At 43.4% G+C, this 18,342-nt stretch overlaps 2 protein-coding genes and 1 long non-coding RNA gene across 8 annotated transcripts in view; 1 reads left to right on the top strand and 2 right to left on the bottom strand.

Annotated features, from left to right (window-relative positions):
• Positions 1–5,567: 5,567 nt before the first annotated feature.
• Positions 5,568–10,986, top strand: SVIP (small VCP interacting protein). Its single transcript, XM_040068441.2, has 4 exons — positions 5,568–5,688; positions 6,592–6,642; positions 8,854–8,967; positions 9,737–10,986. The coding sequence occupies exons 1-4, from the start codon at positions 5,626–5,628 to the stop codon at positions 9,749–9,751; spliced, it is 243 nt and encodes an 80-aa protein (XP_039924375.1). The 5' UTR covers positions 5,568–5,625; the 3' UTR covers positions 9,752–10,986.
• On the bottom strand, positions 6,035–13,507 carry LOC120754626 (uncharacterized). The gene is made up of 3 exons (XR_005701490.2): positions 13,416–13,507; positions 8,690–8,884; positions 6,035–8,052 (listed from the first exon to the last, which is right to left on the bottom strand). It is a non-coding gene; the product is annotated as an uncharacterized LOC120754626 (long non-coding RNA).
• A 1,379-nt stretch (positions 13,508–14,886) lies between these two features.
• GAS2 (growth arrest specific 2) overlaps positions 14,887–18,342 on the bottom strand; it is a 92,992-nt gene continuing 89,536 nt past the window's right edge. For all 6 annotated transcript variants that reach the window (XM_040068746.2, XM_040068745.2, XM_058421229.1 and 3 more), the window contains one exon: positions 14,887–16,087. In XM_040068746.2, the coding sequence (XP_039924680.1) occupies positions 15,869–16,087 (219 nt within the window). In that variant the 3' untranslated portion in view covers positions 14,887–15,868. The remainder of the gene's footprint in view (positions 16,088–18,342) is intronic.

Here is an 18,342-nt window from a genome sequence, read left to right as displayed (position 1 = left end):
CCACCGAGAGATCTGGACACGATCCGGAGCGGGAGCGAGACAGAGAAGAGACGATCTTTGCTCTCAACCTAATACCCCCCAGTAGAACCTGAAAGCTGCATTCTTCTCCCCCTTCAAAGCACCGAAAAGGGAAACAAAGCGGGAGCACCGTAAGGAAAACAGCAGCCGGTACTCACCCGGTGTGGCAGAGCAGAGCAGCAAGGAGAGGCAGCGCGCAATAAGCGGCGAGGAGTTCCATGCCGGCCCCGCTCGCTTCGCTCCGTCCCTCACGCCGCTCCTCACACCGACCCTCCCCGCCCGGCCAAGGGAGCTGCCCGCCGCTGCCCACAGCCCCACCGCCAGCGCAGACGGACACACACGCGGCGTGAGGAGGGGAAGGAGCGGCACTGGAGCTCCGGCAGCGATGGCATCGGGAGGCAGAGCCAGCCCAGAGACTGCGCCAGCACGGCCGGCAGGCTGCGCCAGGACGCGCCCCTCAGGGGCGGCCCGGGAGCCGTCACGGCCTGGTGCTCCGAGCTTCATTGCCGGGGGCAGCGGGGCACGGCCCGCGAACCCTAACTGGAAGGGAAAAGTGAAAAAAAGGTGAGAAAGCTGCGGTAAAAACGGCACCAGCGTTCTGCGGTAAGCAGATAAACGAGACAAACGAGATAAACGAGAGAGGCGATGTAGAGGCAGGAGCTGTTCACAGCCGGGTGTCCTTTCTGCAAAGCAGGGACACACAAGCTGCTGTTTCCATCGGGCCTTCCTTCAGCCCGCGCCAAGTCAAAGGTAGGAGCAGAAATAGCTTCCAGAATAGGACTTGGAACAATGTCATCTCTAAAAGCCCTTCATCACCTGAAACAATGGACAGGACCTTCAAAGAAATAAATACCCTTTACACCCTTCCTGTGTTCCTATTCTCCCGCTCTTCATCGTAAATGACATAAACCGGCACCGGCTAAGCACACTTTCAGCGTGTAGATAATTGCCTGCCTTAACACAAGCTCATCTGAAGGCAAATCCCATGGAAGTGTAACATTTAGACAGAAGCCATCTTCCCTGCAATACGACAAAACCCCAAGCAAACAAACTTGTCAACAAGTGGAGGAAGTGTGCTCATTACAAGAAAGATATCTGGGTCACCCACTTGCTTTCTCTGCTCTTACAAAAAGCACCCAGAAAACGACATCATCCATCACAAGTTGTAAAAGAAAAATGTCCTTAAAACAGGTTGGTCATTGTCATTGAGCTGTTCATTGCAGAGTAATTTTGTATTTCATCACAGAAAACAGAAATTCACTGTTTGAAAGGAATGGAAGAGTTTTTAAAATTAGCATTGTCCTTTAATAAAATATGCGCATGGTGAATACAAATAAAATTAATAATTATATCCTTCAATAGCAAACTGAGAGTGATGGAAGGTAAAAGAAAGAAAAAGAAAAGTTGATGTACACAGGCAAAAAGGATCAAAAATAATTCATTTCTGACTTTGTGTGTCCCAACTCAAGTAATCTTTTTCAGTACACCTGGCAGCACGTCCTAGTCAATCATTTTAATTTAAATATGTATTTATTGTTATTTTGATGCTGTGTACCAACTTGAATGAACAATCATGTTACCATGGATACTTACGATAGCATAGTAAAAAGGTCATGAAAAGAACTGCTAGCTTGTCATTTTCTCTGCGAGAATAAGCCAGCCTTCCCAGCCTGCCAGGCACTTCATAGTCTGTATCAGCAGCTAATACTTCTTTCATCTTCCTTGTGCATTCATCCCGGGTGGAACAGAGGGGAAGGTACTGGTGCATCGAGGCAGTAAAAAGTGCTGAGCGATCTCAAGTAACCTTATGAAATTTTGCAACTTGAGGAACTAATTTTTAATTCTCTCACTGCTCCTCCTCTTTCTTTGGGAATCGGAGGTGGAATAGAGAGGCCCACTGCTGCTTCTTGGGTTCACCTCAAGGGCTTTCACCGGGCTTGCGCAGGAGAATACCTGCACAAGGGGTCGAGTGGCTCCAGCACAGGTAAGCTGCAGCTGCGGCGGTGCCACATCACCTACACCCAACATCGTCATTCTTGGCGGAATTTCTCCATCCTGTTCAGAACTGGCTGAACAATCAGGAAGCTTTTGTGCTTACCGGCACTGTTGCTATGTACTGCTCCGACGTGACTATCCCATAACGACTGGCACGGCTCTGAGCCCGCAAACACCTCAAGAGCTCAGGGTACAGGATGTGCAAGATGCTTTCCCAGTTCAGGTCAGCATACACACAGCCAGGCTGAGCAGGGACTGCCGCAACTGCACCCCGAAATGCTGAGCTAGACACGGCTCCAACCGCAGCCCTGTGAAGACAATGCTTAGCAGTAAATGCGTGCAGGACAAAAGGAAAACCTGCCTTTGTAGAGGCAAATTCCTATCATTAAGGCTGGGCACTTCATCCTCAATGCTGTTCTTGTCGGAGCTGATTGTACTCCAGCTGCTCGCCTGAAGACACAAAAATGCACTCTCTCCCTCCCTCCCACTGGGATAAATCACTTTGATCTGGACAAGCTGGAGGGCTTTTTGTATTTTGGTCAGTTGTTTCTTTTAGAGGAATAATGCGTGTCTTAAAAATAACACATCTATACCAACAAACGAGAGAGAACCGCTTGCAGATTTTTCTTAAACATAGTCTGTGGTTGATTTATTGTGCTGTGTACACTTAGAGATCAAATATCAATGTGTACCAACTTCAAAGATGTTATAGAAATATTGTATATAAGCACATAAGACATGCAGAACTCCCTAGAAATATCACATTTTTACTCTTGGAATTGAAGACTTTCCATTTTTTGGTTCAAATTAATTGACAATCTTACTAAGTAAATAATTGCTCCTAACTTAGCAACCAAATATGATTCTACGGGCCATTAAAAAATAAGAATACATAGGAAATATGGAAGTTTTACTGCAAAAAGGCACAGCAAACACTCGTCACATAGGTTCTTGCAAGTTTAGCTAAGTACATCAATAGTGCAGGAATATCATTGTCTGCCATGGAGAGGAAAATGAACTGTCTGCCTTTGCAAAATACAACACAAGCTCATGCTGGGCAGAGCAGAAATGTCACGGGAACTGCAGAAAAAAAACCCCAAACCCCAAACTCTCCAACAGCATTTTTTAGTGCTAGAGAATTAAGGCATTACTTTATTCCAGCCAGGGTGCGGGTTTTGCGTAGAAAATCACACTGTGAAAAGACAGCGTCCATAAAGGAAACAGAGGAGTTCTGCAGCTTCATTCCGTTGAAGGGAGAGAGCGCACTGGGGCACAGATGGGCCGTCTGAAATGTTTAAACGAACTTGAGCTCGGGGCTTTGTTCCTCTTCGCCCAGGGGGAAGGGAATGGAAGTTTCTTTTCAAGGGGCTGTTCCCTGGGCAAGGCCTGATGAGTTTAACATCTCAGTGGCCTGGGAGCCCCAGAGGAGACACAAGAAATAAGCGACCATTAACAAACATCAGCGCCCGAACATCCTCCCTGGCTGTCGGAGACAAGGACTGGGAAAAGATCAATAAGAGAACTAAGGATAAGAACCTAATTAGCACCGAAGGCAAAAGGATCAATGACCAAGAGGAAACCAAACACTAAGAATTGTGTGAGATCTGGGACAAACGAGCACTGAACCAATGAATTTCTCTGGGCTTTGTCCGAATCAGGATGTGAAAAATTTAATAAAGAACCACATGTGATAGAATGATTTTCCCTGCACAACCTGGGCAATGTGTGAATGAAGTTATTTCCCTCGCACATCCAGGCCAGAACGATAGGAAAAAAGGTGGGGAAGTTCATGGAGAGCTGTCTCCTGTGGGAGGGACCCCACAGCCACCCAGGGAAAGGACTCCTCTCCCTGAGCAGCGGAAGAAAATCTCGGGGTTGAACTGCCCCCAAACCCCCACGCCCAGTCTGCCTGCGCTGTCGGTGGGAAGGAGGGAGGGGCTGGCAATGAAAAGGTGTTTAATGGGCTTCTTCTCATCATCCTCCTCTGATTCTGTTAATAACTAATTCACTTTGCAGCTTTCAGTTGCGCCTGTCTTGCCCTTGAAATGTTTCTCCCGGTTCTTATCTCACTCGTGAGCTCTCCGTGAATTTATTTCCCCCCTCTCCGCTGCCCAGCTGTAGCTGGGAGGGTGAGTGAGCGGCTCTGGTGGGTGCCTGGAGTCGAGTCAGTGTCAAATCACAACAGTTACATGAGCTACATGAGTTAAAAGAACCACTTGTCTTTTCTATTACGTATCTTATACCAGGCAGAAAAAAAAAAAAACCAACCTGGAGAGTGCAGTATTACATCAAGGAGGGCACTTCTAGAACCATTTCCAAACCTGACGGTCCTCTCAGGATGTTGCAGCAGCCCTCTTGTTAGAGGGTAGAAATGAGGCAAGACACAGACTTCTTGTTTATCACAGCATGGAAAGGGTGCTGGTTTATTCCCCTTTCCAGCTCAGCCATCCTGACTCCAGCCATTCAGTGACTCTGGCTGCAGCAGCTCCTGCTCTGGGCTTCCCTTGCAGCCTCTGACTGCAGGGATCAGCCACGGGCTCTGACTGCACACCCACACTGACCTCACAGCAGGGATGCTCTCTCCTCGGGATCCTGTCTTCATGACCCTCTTGTTCCCTCTTCCTCTAGGTTCCTCCTCCTTCCTGATTCCCTCTCACCAGCTCACCCATTCCCTTTTATCACCTATCATTATTGGATATAGCTGTGTACTGGGTAATTACACAGCTATTACTTATCAGGGGCCAGGTCACCTGTATTTCCTTCTCCCACATGACAGTAGCAAGGCAGTGGCAGAGGTTGCCCAGAGAAGCTGTGGGTGCTCCATCCCCGAGAATGTCTGAGCCCAGGCTGCACGGGTCTTGGAGCAACCTGATCTAGTGGAAGGTGTCCCACACCATGGTAGAGGGTTTGGAACTAGGTGGTCACGTGAAGATCCTTTCCAACCCAACCCACTCTGTGATTCGACCCAAGTCACACGATTCTATGCCTAATTACAGATGCGGGGAACAAACACAAAACCCTAAATTCGTACTTCACAATGATGCGTGGCATCACAAGCTCATGAAACAAATGTTAGGACAAGAACACGGGTGCAAAAAAGATACACCCTGTCCAAAATTACGGAGGAAGATAAGAAGCTGGGCAGATGTTGCATGATCGTTCATGAAGAATACATTTTATACTCCTCACATAATCCTTGGGGAATGATGTATGCACGTTGTTGAATACGGTAATGCTAGAGTCTACTATAAATAACTGGAAGACAAGGTTTCTTTCTTTTATTTTAAGGAAAAAAAATGGAAGAAATAGCAGAACAGCCAGACACATCCTCAACGAGCCGAGCCGAGCCGAGCTCCGGCAGCGCCGGGCGGGGCACGGGCCCGGAACCGCTGGCAGCCGGGAAACCAACCGCACTGTTCTCCCCGCGCCGTCACAGATCGCCTCCCATGGAATTCACTACCGGGGACACCGGCGCGGCCCCGTTCCAGCCCCCGGGCCGGCCCCCGCCAGCCCCGCCAGCCCCAGGCCGGGGCGGGCACTGCCGGGCCCGCGGGGCCGTGGGCGGGGACGCCGCCGCTTCCTGCGCGGGGCTCCGGGGCGGGCGGGCTCGCCATGGGGCAGTGCCTGCCCTGCATGGGGGGTGCCGTCAAGGACGTGGTGGAGACGCCCGACCCGGTGAGTGTGGGCCGGGGCGGGACCCCCTCCTGCCCTGTCCCGTCCCTTCCGATCCCCGGTGTTTCTCGGTGACGCCCGCCGAGGGGGAGCGCGGGGGCGGTGACCGTCCTGTCCTTCCTCGGCGCGGAGGCCGGGCCGCGGGGCTGTGGCGTGCCCCGGGAGGCAGCGGCCGTGCCGGGCAAAAGATGCCCGTCCTTCGGTCCCCGGCCCGGGCTGGGGAGAAGCGTTGGGCCCAGGCCACCCGGGCACCCGCAGCGTGCGGCCTGGCGCCCCAGGAGCTGCTGCTGCGCCCCACGGATCGCCCGCGGGCACTCGTGCGCTTGTATGGAGCGCGGGGGTTCGCCTGGGACCTGTTAATGCGTGACCGTGGCCGGTATGACCCCCGTTTTTACGAGAAATGGGAAAAGCCGGGCTTTTTTCTCCAGCGCATAGCGATGCTCGCTTCTAACTACCCTGCAGTGCGTGACATTTTTCCTAGGTGAGTAAGAGCCCATCTCTGTGCTTTGTACTCCTCATCTGAGGATTTCGTGGGGGAGAAGGAAAGGAGCCCGCTCTGCCTGGAAGAGCAAGCGTTCCCCTTTCCGGACTCTAAAAGGACCTTTCATGTGTGCCATTTCACCTCAGTCTGGATTTTTTCGAGTGGAGGTGCGGAAGAGCAGAATGGCGATTTCTGCTGGGGTTTGACTGTATATATGTCAGCAGCTGCTCTTCTGGCATATTAGTCACTAAAAAAACCGCTTGGTTCTTGCAGGCTGGCAGTGCGGGGGAAGATGATGCTAATTGACTTGAAGTTGACATATTGTGGGAGTTAGTATCACAGATTTGAGTCGTACTTAAAAATTAAGACTTGAAAAAGAATGCAAAGACTATATTGAAGTAGAATTTCCCTGTCTTTATATCTAGGAAATAAAAAGAAGACAACTAGCAGAAGCCGCTGAAAAGAGGCAGATGGAGGTAATGTCTGATAAAATGTCATTTATTGACATTATTTTTAGATAATTGGTTTATGGGGAGAATGGCTTGGCTTTCTGGATATTATGTTCGGATTGTGGGAATCATCGTTGAGTACTTTCCTACTATTATTTCTGTTGTGCATTTATACCTTTTTATATATTATATATTTATATATTATATATTAAGAATTTCACAGCTAGGTAGGTGCTCTAAGACCATTGCAAAGTAACTGAGCTTGTTTGGATTGGAGATATTTTACAGTAGTTTATAAAACAACCTAAGAATTGGAAGAGCAAGTTCAACATTATTTTTTCCTTGTTCTAAGACTTTGAAAACAAGAGATGGAAAAGTATTCAAACCAGAGTGGTCAAACAATTGTTGCAGTGGCAATTTCAAGTGGTACTGCACTTGTACTTTTCTTAAAAAGGCAGGTTGTATGCACTTGCAGATCCTATTGATCAACAAGGTAACAGTGTGAACGTGCTTATCTGCCCAGATTCCAGCAAAGACACAGTATTAACTTAGTCTTTTGTATTTTTAAGACTGCCAAGCTTTAACTGCTTCGATATCTTTAAAGTTAGAAGAGGTAGGATACAAATGTTCTAGCAGAACAACCAGCCTGTTTTCCTTACATACCTCTAAAAAAAGGCATGCAAGCATGTACTCTTTACTTATTGTAGATGTAGATGTTTTGAATGGTGTGTCTTAGAGACCACAGCTGAACTGTGAAGAGAAAGGATTGTTATCTGTGTCAGTGTCAGTGACGTTGCATATTGAATTAGGAATTGACCATTGGGCGTGGGGACCATGTTGACCTGGTTTGAAGTGAGTGTGGTAAATAATTGGAGTGACAGCTGAGTGATGTGTTAGACTCCTTACAACTCTTGATTTTGTGTCATTCTATGTACTAAAAGCAATCCACACGCTCTTTTCAATCACAAATGGGTTTCAGTCCCAAAGAGGTTAAGCATAACTGTAGGAAATAGCTCTTAACTGGCTAAAAATCTTTCCTGAGAGGAAGGAGAAAGGAAGCTACTAAGGCTGTGGATGTCCTTAAGGCTTTGGGGGACCCGTGATGCTGACAAAGAAGAATGCAAGTATCACTCTCTGCTACTTTTTGTTTTCTTGAAAGACAAAGACAAAGCATCTACCAGGATTTTTCAGGACTGTCTTTGAGGTCGTTTTAGCCTCTGAATGTTGGGTAATGGAGATGTCTTGCAAGCAGCCGTATTTAGTTTTTCCTTAGTAGGGGACAAGAGACTAGATCAGATGTCCTTCCTTCTCTGCTTGGTGTTTTCCTGTACATGCTTCTTAGCTGCTCGTTATCCCTCCTGACATCATGTGAGCCGTTCTTCTTTTTGGGGTGCTGCAGGCAGTTTGGGTGCCTGACTCACTTGGAGGGCCAGTTTCCTAAGAGGCAGAGAAGATATGGTCTAAGTAGGTTGGTATTTAGTGGTAAGATTTGTCTTAGTGCCCCACTGAGTATTGAGCTTATTGTCAGGACCTTCAAGTTCAAAACATTGCTGTTTTCCCTTGCTAGATGTTACCATCCTTTGTATAACTTCTGCTATGTTATTATAACCCTAAACTTTGATAAGAATCAGTTTTTAAAACATTTTCCTTTTTTTTTTTTTTTTTCTCTTTCACGGTGCTAATTGTCTGTAATTCTGATACTCCTGCCATCTAGTCTAGATCTTCATTAAACACTTCCCACAAGGATGCAAAGCAGGCAGTTCACGACAGATTTTTCATTTGGTGCTCCTGCTACCCACACACCCTGTGACATTTTGAAGGGTAGACTATCACGCAGGGTATTTCTCACAGATCACAGTTTAAAAGTTGAACTTCCTCACAGCCTGGGCTAGCACTACTAACACGGCTCTTTTTCTCCCCTGTTCGTGAGGGTAAAAGTAGGCCATGACACTGAAAAAACCACAGACCAAAAATTTGTGGACTTTTGGGAAGGAAAGTTCTGGTTCTGCATCTGAGGATTAAATATCTTCACCTGGATCTAACAACAAAGTGAAACGAAAACACCCACACTTACCTATGGGACCAAGAGTTCACAGAACGTGGAAATAGCCTGAAAGGGCTATTTTGATATAACAGTAGCATTACTAAGTTCTTCAGTCTTTTCATTCAAACCACAGTTCATTAAATAGTGTTGCCAACACTTGCAGTTTGGTTTCCCTCACATGTGTTTTCTCTCAGGCTTCCTCTCGAGGTATTAAGAACGCTTACTCTGTAGAGCAGAAGAAAAAGAAACAGGAAGAAATAGAAAGAAGAGTTGCAGCTTCACGTCCTGGAGGAGAAGGAGGGCTGAGAGTAAGTTTAAAAAAGAAACAGTATGATTCAGCTGTCCATGTACTCACCGTGAAAATCCTGTTTTGTCGTGTAGAAGATTGAATAACTTGAGGAAAAACCAGGAGGAAGGGAAATGGAATAGAAATGGAAGCATGTGTCATTGTCCTGCAGTGTTCTTAGTGAGACTTCATCACTTGGACTCTAAGACAGCAGGGATGGCAGAGAGCTTCCCCCCCTTCTTCCCAGTTTCTACATCAATAATGCATCAGTCTTACGGTCTGGGGACCTCATCACTGTGTTACCCTGTACTCAGTGTCCATTTCAGTGCCAGATGAGATTGTCTCCCTTCATAACTTACAGAAGACATGTGAACTAAGTAGGGTGATGGGTTTGGGTTTACGTGTCGCTCATTACAGAAGAAACATCCCGTGTTGGCATAAATACAGATAAGTTTACTACTCTTGCTCCTCTAATGTGAACTTTACCTCAGAAGGTCAGGCAGAGAGTGAATGAAGAGTTGCAATCTCTCCAAAACAATAGATGTATCTGACCGTTGAAACTCAGGCTTCATAAACCCTCATCCTTTGCCCTGATGACTGTATATGATTCAGGAGGCAGGAGTTTGTATAAGCTGCCTCTTATAGACTGCATGTCCATCACTTGCTGGGATAAAAGGTGAATTGAGAATTTAAAGGTGAATGGAGAATTGATTGTAGTTTTGTTTGGGATTTTTCCCTGCCTTTTCCTTATCTTCACGCAAACCCATGGTGTGTTTTGTTTGTTTCTTTAGTGGCAGGTTGGATAACGCACCACTTCTGAAGAGAAGATGATTGATGTTTACTGCCAATAACTTGTCAGTTTCTGCAGCCAAGTGGCACTTACTCATCATGTGGCTTTTGCTGTTTACATCTGAAAACTCAGCAGTACTTTGCCATTGTGGGATGATGGATGTGAAAACATTCACAAAGAAACTCAAGAACTAATTCTGAACACTACGGTTTTGCCAGTTTCATTTGTTTGTTTTCCGTGCATGTTTTATTGCGTCCCTGTCAAGACTCCTATCAGCTGGAAGTGGGCTCCTATGTGTAGTCAGTCAATATGTGCACAGTGTCTGCTCACTTGATGCCTGTCTGTCTGTCTGTGACTGGCCTGAGCAAGCTCAGGTGCCCACTTGTTGGTTTTGATGCTTATTTCAAGCTCTGCAATTAAACTTTTCTCCAATTCCTCATGCAGAAGGTTTTTCATATATGTATGTATCTGAATATGCAGATGACAGCATTTCTTTTCTGTTTCCTAATGACTCTTGGACTGCTTAGGAATTTAGTGCCTTTTTCAAAAAAAGAAAAGTAGAGTCCTTACAAATGGAATAATTTCGTGAGTAGTTCAAAGAAAAAATAGAAATCTTTATAAATCCTGTGTACTTAGACCAAGAATGCCGTTTTGTTATGTGTAATAATTGTTCTCATTTTCTCATGCGGATTTCTTTTGGGTCTGTAAGTATTTATAATGAATACTAAAAGTTAAACATGAAATTAAAAATCTTGTTATTAGTTGTTTTCATTTATTACCACAAGAGGGCAATGCTGCCCTCCTCAGCAGCATTGAAAACAGGAAAACTATTACTATGCCATCTCTTTGCCAGTTCATTTCCAAAAGTTTCTGTGTTATTTAGGTGTACTGCTTAGAGTGCAAAATCATTTTCTTTTCCCCAGAGAGCATTGTGTGCATTATTGCCTGATTTCTGACCTAGCCAAAACTACAGAGCCTTTTTTCCCCACCCCTTGAACTATGTATTTTGTCTTTCACGTCCCAGCACTGTCCAGTGTTGTCCTGGGAGTGCAGTCTTGACACAGTTTCCTGGCTTAGCCTTCAGAATTGAGTTGAGAGGGGAGAACTTTGATATTACCTTGATGGTGTGTGGGCTGAAAAAAAGCTGTGTCCTTGGCTGAAGACTGCATTCAGTTTCCTCTGATTCCTGGCAATTGCTCTCTTCAGTGTATTAACTGGTCATAATAAAATTTTTTTAAAGTCTAGTGAAAACGCATTGAGTTGTAAAAAAGTATCTCAGACATTAATTTGAAATGAGAATTTCAATCTAACGTCACAGAAGGTATCCCACAAGACACTTAAGCAGCACTTATACTTAGTTGGTCACTTGGGGTATTTAAGACTTTATAAACATTTTTCTCTTCATTCTCTGTCATACTGCTTCCCCAAAAGTGCAAGGGGAGCAAATAGCCATGTCTCTTTCACCCAAGCCTCTGCTTCCACTAGTGCCATGAACACTTTCATTTAAAGCCACGAAAGAACCTGGAGAAACCAATCACACTCTTCTCTCTCCATCCTTTATGAAAATGCCTGAGCTGTCTGTGGTTCTTAAGAGACCTAGTTTTGAGTGTCCGATTTATTCTACAGCTGAGGAACCACATCAGAGGCTGTGGGAGTGTAGTTCTAGACTACAAATCACTAACAAAGCTGTTTTACAAGATATTCCTATACCATACACATCCGATTGTCCAAATGGCCAGGCTCAACTGACTGGGAATTACTTGGGTAAATAAAAACACTTATGGTTTAAGTTTTTTTTCAGTTGAGAATGAAAGCAGCAACTACTGCAGGTCAGTAGTGTACAACTGCTAGCTACCAGACCACTAAACAGGAAGGCTGAGAGCCACCTAGATTAGAGCTGCTCTCTCCTTACAGATGTCTTCCCTGTCTTTCTTATTGCTTAGTGCAGCACTAAGTCAACGTGAACCACAACAGGAATTTTGTCCTTATTTCCTCCAATCCTAGATGCTTACTGCCCCTCGGAGGCTGTTAAAATGCACATTTTCATGTAGATTATCTCAACAGGGGGTATTTTGTTTAGATCAGTACAGCTCCTTTTTTTTTTTTTTTCTTTTCCCAATCTTCTGAAAGCATAGTATTGCACCTCAAAAACTGGCAAGCCAAAGCCCAGTGCTGGTAAACTGGACTGAAAAGCTGATTCTCCATGACTGTGATAGCATCATCTTGGCTGCAGTAACCAAGTGAAACCATTTGCCACTCCATATGGTTAAAATGCACAGATTATGCTAGAAAGAGGGTGTTTGTACCAGATGTCCTGAAATTTGGGAAGACACAGAAGCTGCATCTCCACAAGGACAGGCAGCATCACCATGGGCCCTGAGGAACACAGATGACTTGAGCATTTGGCACAGTGACAAGACTAAATACTTGAGACACAGCTCACCAGGCACAAGCAGTGCCAGCAGTTTTTCCAGAGTCTGGGAAAGCCTGTCCAGCCCCATCAACATTTGTGTGATGCCACCTGTCTGTTCCACCTGCCAGTCAACATGCCAGAGGCTAAGGAAGGAGGCGACAGAGCCAAACAGCCATGCTGTGCCCCCTTCCCTTGGCAGGCACTGCCAGGCTGCTGCCAAGGAGGCACTACAACACCAAAGCCCAAAAAGAACCAAGCCCTCGTCAGCATTTCTAGGAGATGCTTCTGGAGCTCTGGGGTGCGGTAAACAGCTCACCTTCCAGATCTAAAGTGAACATGTGTAATGAACTCAGGATTGAGCCTCCAGTTACAAGAAATTTGCTGTACCTTCCCACACATCTGTTGCCTTCTCATTTCACTCATCCCCACCAACAATCCTTTAACTAGCTGCCATAGATTTTCCATATCGTCTCTAAATTGCTGTTGGAAAAAAAAGGTGATGTTGCAAAGGAAGGAGCAATTATTCCTATAATAAAAATGCAGAAAAACTCTCTCCTCAATCAGTGATGTAAATTATCCTGCTTGGAAAAAAAATCTCCAGGTGATGTATGAATAGCAAGGCGACAATGCATTTCCTATAATGAGCAATAACATATCAGTTACATTCTCAAACTAATTTTGAATGGCTTCCAACATGATGAGTCATATTTGATGTAATATAATAACAATGGTTTTGTAAATAATTTTACACAATTTATCCATTTTGAGATTAAGCACAGTTTATTCACAGGCAGCTACCACGGGGTTTCGTCTACGAGGACTTTGAGAAAAAGCCTTTGTTGCAGCTCCTATCACTTAAACTTTTCAGGGCTTCAGCCTCCTCAACATCCACATTCAGCCAATTTACACAGTAAAATAATTAGTTAAATCTGTTCTGTCCCTATCACTGTCACAAGGGCTAGATGCTTTGAGCAAAATTCTGCTGCTCAGCTTCAGCTTTATAAATTGAGCCATAGGTCCCTAACAAATGTTTTTTACAGCAGGATGTTGCAGCAGCCCTCTTGTTAGAGGGTAGAAATGAGGCAAGACACAGACTTCTTGTTTATCACAGCATGGAAAGGGTGCTGGTTTATTCCCCTTTCCAGCTCAGCCATCCTGACTCCAGCCATTCAGTGACTCTGGCTGCAGCAGCTCCTGCTCTGGGCTTCCCTTGCAGCCTCTGACTGCAGGTTCCAGCCACGGGCTCTGACTGCACACCCACACTGACCTCACAGCAGGGATGCTCTCTCCTCGGGATCCTGTCTTCATGACCCTCTTGTTCCCTCTTCCTCTAGGTTCCTCCTCCATGATGATCCTCCCCTCACCAGCTCACCCACTCCCTTTTATCACTTATCTTTATTGCATATAGCTGGGACTCATCAGGGATGAGGTCACCTGTGTTCCCTTATCCTGCATCAGGTGGTACTGGCAATACTTTAAAATAAAATCCTATAATCTCCCATTCTGTAACTGGCAAAGTTGAAGTTTTAAGTCAGGAAGTGCTTTAATGTGATTTTTTAAAAGACATTTGAGTATCCCAAAAGAAAATGAGACCATTTTCATCAGTACAGTCCAAGCACATAAAGGGGTTCACATTTAGTTTAAAATCTTGATTTGGATTTACTGGGACTGTTGAAGTTTACTATTTTAATAAACTTATTAATACCTTTTTATAATTATCTGCCCTGATTTTTTAATATGTGAATGCCTTTAAATATTTTAAAAACCAACATAATAATAACAACATAAACTTAGTCTTGGATGATGGAAATAAAGATCTTGGAAGTCTTTTCAACCTCAATGATTCTGTGAAATTCAACTAATTATGTTTAAAAAACTAGCTATTATTTCTAAATAAACATCTCATATTTTCACGAGTGACTTTTTTCCCTTCCCTTTTCATTTGAAAACAGATCTCTCAGTGGTTATATTAAGATAATGATTTTTTTTAGCTATGCTACATTTTTTATAAAATGATGTTGCTTGTGGTCTGTTTTCTGCTCCCTTATGGAAGACATAGGACACTTCTATGACAACTGAGACTTCCTATGGCTTTTCAAAAGATACGTTGCTTGAATATGTATTTAATCTCCCTAGAAAGTGTTTCAAAATAAAAGTAAAAGGCTGCAACTTTGGAATTATGTCCTGCTACTTTATCTGCTGCGCCAAGCCATTGAGAACTGTTTGTATTCAGCAGGTATTTTTAGATGGTGAGGTAGGCCTTTTCCACAGAAGTGAGATCCAATGTGCTGATTTTTAATAAGGCATGGAACATCAAAGATGGTCTTGATCCTTTCTAGCCCACAGACATTTTGCTGTTAATTTTAAAGACCACAGCAGCAGATCATAAGATCATTTAAAAAAAAATTAACAGCAGAAAATGGAGAAACATAGTAGTCACTAAAAAAAAAAAAAAAAAATTCAAAGATGCTTTTGAATTTTTTTTCCCTGCAAAGAAAAATGAATTTCCAATAAAATTTGGGTATCTCTGTGTTTTCTGTTTGCCCCTTCCTCGTGCAGCTCATCATCAGGGCAGCAGGCAGTGTTGTATATTGTAGGCATCCAGTCGGTAGCAGCAAAGCGGGAATGAGATATTACAAATAACAAGAGTTTCAAAACATATGAGTATTTTAAAAAATTTATTTCATTTTTAAATTTATACAGTCAGTGAAACAATCCTATAAAATGATTTTTCTAGGACGTTACAAGGCACATAATTTACCAAATATAAACACAGAAAAGTAGCCAATATAATGAACTAAGCCCACGTACACCTTTAGCTATATTAGAGGTGCGCAAACGACTTAGGAGAAAGCGAATCACTCTATTTACAGGGTAACGCATATTTCACATTTGACACGACCGTCAGCATTAAAAAGAAGGGGAAGGAAAAGCTCCTGCGCCCCGTTTTGTGCCACGTCGTGTGACTCCAGAGGGATGGAGGCGCCTCTCCTGAAGCTCCTCCCGGGCTCTGAGCTGTGCGCCCGTCCCTGCCTCCCCCCGGGGGACACAGCGAGGGGACCTCCCGCTTCCGCACGCTTCTGTCCCGGGCAGCTTCGTGAGAAACAGCCGGGACCCTCAGCATGGCCCTCTGCTGTCAACAGTAACACCCTGTGAAGGGCTGGCTTGGGCTTCTTCTTTTAAGTAACGGCTTTGAGAAGGTGTTCAGCATGCAATAAGCCATTATGTTCTACCAATGGAGAAAATATTGCAAAACATACGAATTGTCAATTTTTTATTTCATTTCCCCAAATAATTTCCCCAAATAGCCATTTGCCACCTGCATATATATATATTTCGACTAGCCTAACGGTCAGGGATTCAAAGCAATAAGATTTTCGTACAAATATATTTCGTTGTGTATTTTCTTCCATTAACAGGATCCGCTCCTTTACGTAGCTCTAAGTATACATTCACATATTAAAGAGTAATAATTCGGCTAAAAATATATGTCTATTTATTATCTGATTGTAGTAATTAGCCTATCGAGGGTAATTTGCTATAAAAGATACAGTACTAGAAATAAATAGTTCTAAATTCAAAGATCTTCAAAATGGGGTGTCATTTCCAGTCTGTGTTGAATTTTCCAAAGTCCTTTTAAAGAATTAACTAAATTCACTACACGCGGGAGAATAATTTTGACCTACGTACATGAAGTCCCACTCGCACGAGAAGCTTATTTCATTTAATCTCCTTCTTGGTTTTGTAATGGGCAGAAACAACCAGGTAATTGTCCGGATTCATGTCCCTGAGGTTTGGAGACTTGCTCTGGACTGGAGAAGTTTTCCCATCTACTCGGGAGATCTGCAGCATTCGGCACGGGTCGTGCTTCAGTAAGTAACCTGCAAAAGTCTCCCAGCCCCCTCCGACACGAACCATCACGTGTTTGTTGTGCAGCATCTGAAACGACACAGGCACAGGCAGAAAACAAACGCCGTTGAGAGGCAACTTTGGTTGAAAAGAAGAAATCACTTTGGTTTTTGGCTGTAAAAACCTGCTTATTTTAAGTGAAAGTTTGTTAACCAAGTGTTTAATCAAAACCGTATGATGGTAGTCCACTTTGCTATAAAAGGAAAGAAAAAGAAACAGTAGAGTGGTTTTTATTTGCATGTAAAAAAGTAAATTAAAAAAACTGTAAGAAAATGAGCTGGTATTTTAAACTAAGGATCTTCATATTTTATATAAATAAATGCTACACATTCTTCTAGTCCTTTAGCATGGAGTCTTTCTGTTCTTCACGCGTTTAGTAGAAATATGCTAGGGAAGATGAATGTTTTTAGATTTTTTTTTGAAAATAGGTTAAAGACACAATTTTATATTAGTAAAGACACAATTTTATATATGAAGGTCAAAAAAGTTTCCTCTGTGTCTGAAAAATTACAAAAAAAAAAAATTAAGAAAATGAAGTTCCATTTATTTTAACAATTAAGTCTTGCTGAAAATACTTTCTAATAAAACAGTTTAGTGCTGTAATTAAAATAATCCAATGAGGTACATCAGAAGTAATTTATCTGGAACTGTTTGGAAACACCCGAATTTTCTGCCTAAATTCAAATATAATTTTTCTCCAAGTGTCAGTGTACCTTCTCCCTTGCCTACCCTTGAGTTTCAGTTGGCAAATTTCTCCCTTTTGTTTCTCCATGCAGAACAGTCAAATAAACACCAGTGAGGTATCATAAAGCAGCACAACCTATATTTTATTGGTTTATTTTATAACCAACATTGTAAATACTGCATTGAAAAATGCTTTGGTCAGGATATCTCATGAAAAGCTAAACAACATTTAGCTGTAGTACCAGAAATTAAAAATTGGTCCTGTAAAGGGCGTCTAGAAGACATTTAACACAGTCTGGGGTTTGGGGTGTATGGCTGGGATGCCCGTATGGATGTGTCCAAAACTCCCTTGAGGGCTGGCAGCATTTGCAGCTGAGAATTACATGGCACATAAGCCTTTTGTAACACAGCATAGCCAAAAAAACAGGAAACATCCTCAAACAAACAAACCCACACATTAAATTAAATTAAAAAAACCTAACTTAATTAAATTAATTTTAATTTAAACTTAATTAAACTTAATTTTAAAGTTAATTAAAAAATTAACAGCTCAACCAAAAAAACCCACCCCAGCTCAGCCTATCGTTTGAATTCTGTGACATAAGGAGACAGATTGACCTGGAGTGAAGAAAGCATGGCCAGCTCTACAACTTACTGAAGTTTGAAAATCAGGTTACATTTATAAGGAATGGAACTCTTCATTAGAATAAGCAGCTGCAGATGAGATCTCATTTGATAGTTTTCTTATAAAACACTTTTACACGAAGAGATTCTTGCTTGTGCACTTTGGTTTTTATGTGAGACAAAATGGGAAATCCATCACGGACACTGAAGAAGAGTTACTTCTCATCCATGGCAAGGAGATGCTCAGGGGTCTCAGTTTAGGGAGCATCTCGCAGCTACTGAGGCTGTGCTGTTCCTCTGGGTTTGTGTGAGCCTTAGCTTCTACCATAGCCGTAGACAAATCAGGTTTTTCTCTAGATTTCTGGGAGTGAAAACAGAATCAGACTTTCTCCAGGTTTGTTTTGGAGAAATTTATAGGTAACTGTTTGTTGCTACATGAAGTTTTGCTACTTTTCTACTTCCCGGAGAATTCAGTGACATGGAAACACCAGAGTGTGTAACAGGCTCCTGATTATTTGCTTGCAAGCCAAATTTACAGACATTAAAAATACCTTGTTAGCAAAGATTATGCAACTTCATCTCTAGAATTCCTCATAAAATTTATAGCAAAATCCTGAGGTATGATCTGATTTAATCATCAGCCAGGTTCTATTTAGATCCAATCCTATTTTAAAAAGTTTACAGACACTGTAGCATAAATATTCTAAAAGGCAGTACTAGTCTGACACACAGAGGAGTCACCTACACACAAGGAATCAGGGGAGTAATTCTCAACAGGATATGCGAGGAAATCAGTGGGAAAGCTAGAAAGCTTCCCTCTAACTACACTTTTTCTTGGCTTTCACTCCCCTTTTGTCATTGAATTTGTGTCTTCTTAGAGAAATGTTTTGGTCTGATACAACAATAAAGCTTATTTTAGACTTTTAAGGAGTCGCTTATGCGCCTGAGAGCCCATCCAAGGGATTCAAATTAAACCT

This window comes from Hirundo rustica, chromosome 6 (assembly GCF_015227805.2).
Source record: "Hirundo rustica isolate bHirRus1 chromosome 6, bHirRus1.pri.v3, whole genome shotgun sequence".
NCBI lineage: Eukaryota > Metazoa > Chordata > Aves > Passeriformes > Hirundinidae > Hirundo > Hirundo rustica.
Note: the sequence above shows the minus strand (reverse complement) of the source record. Positions and strands in the feature narration are given on the sequence as shown.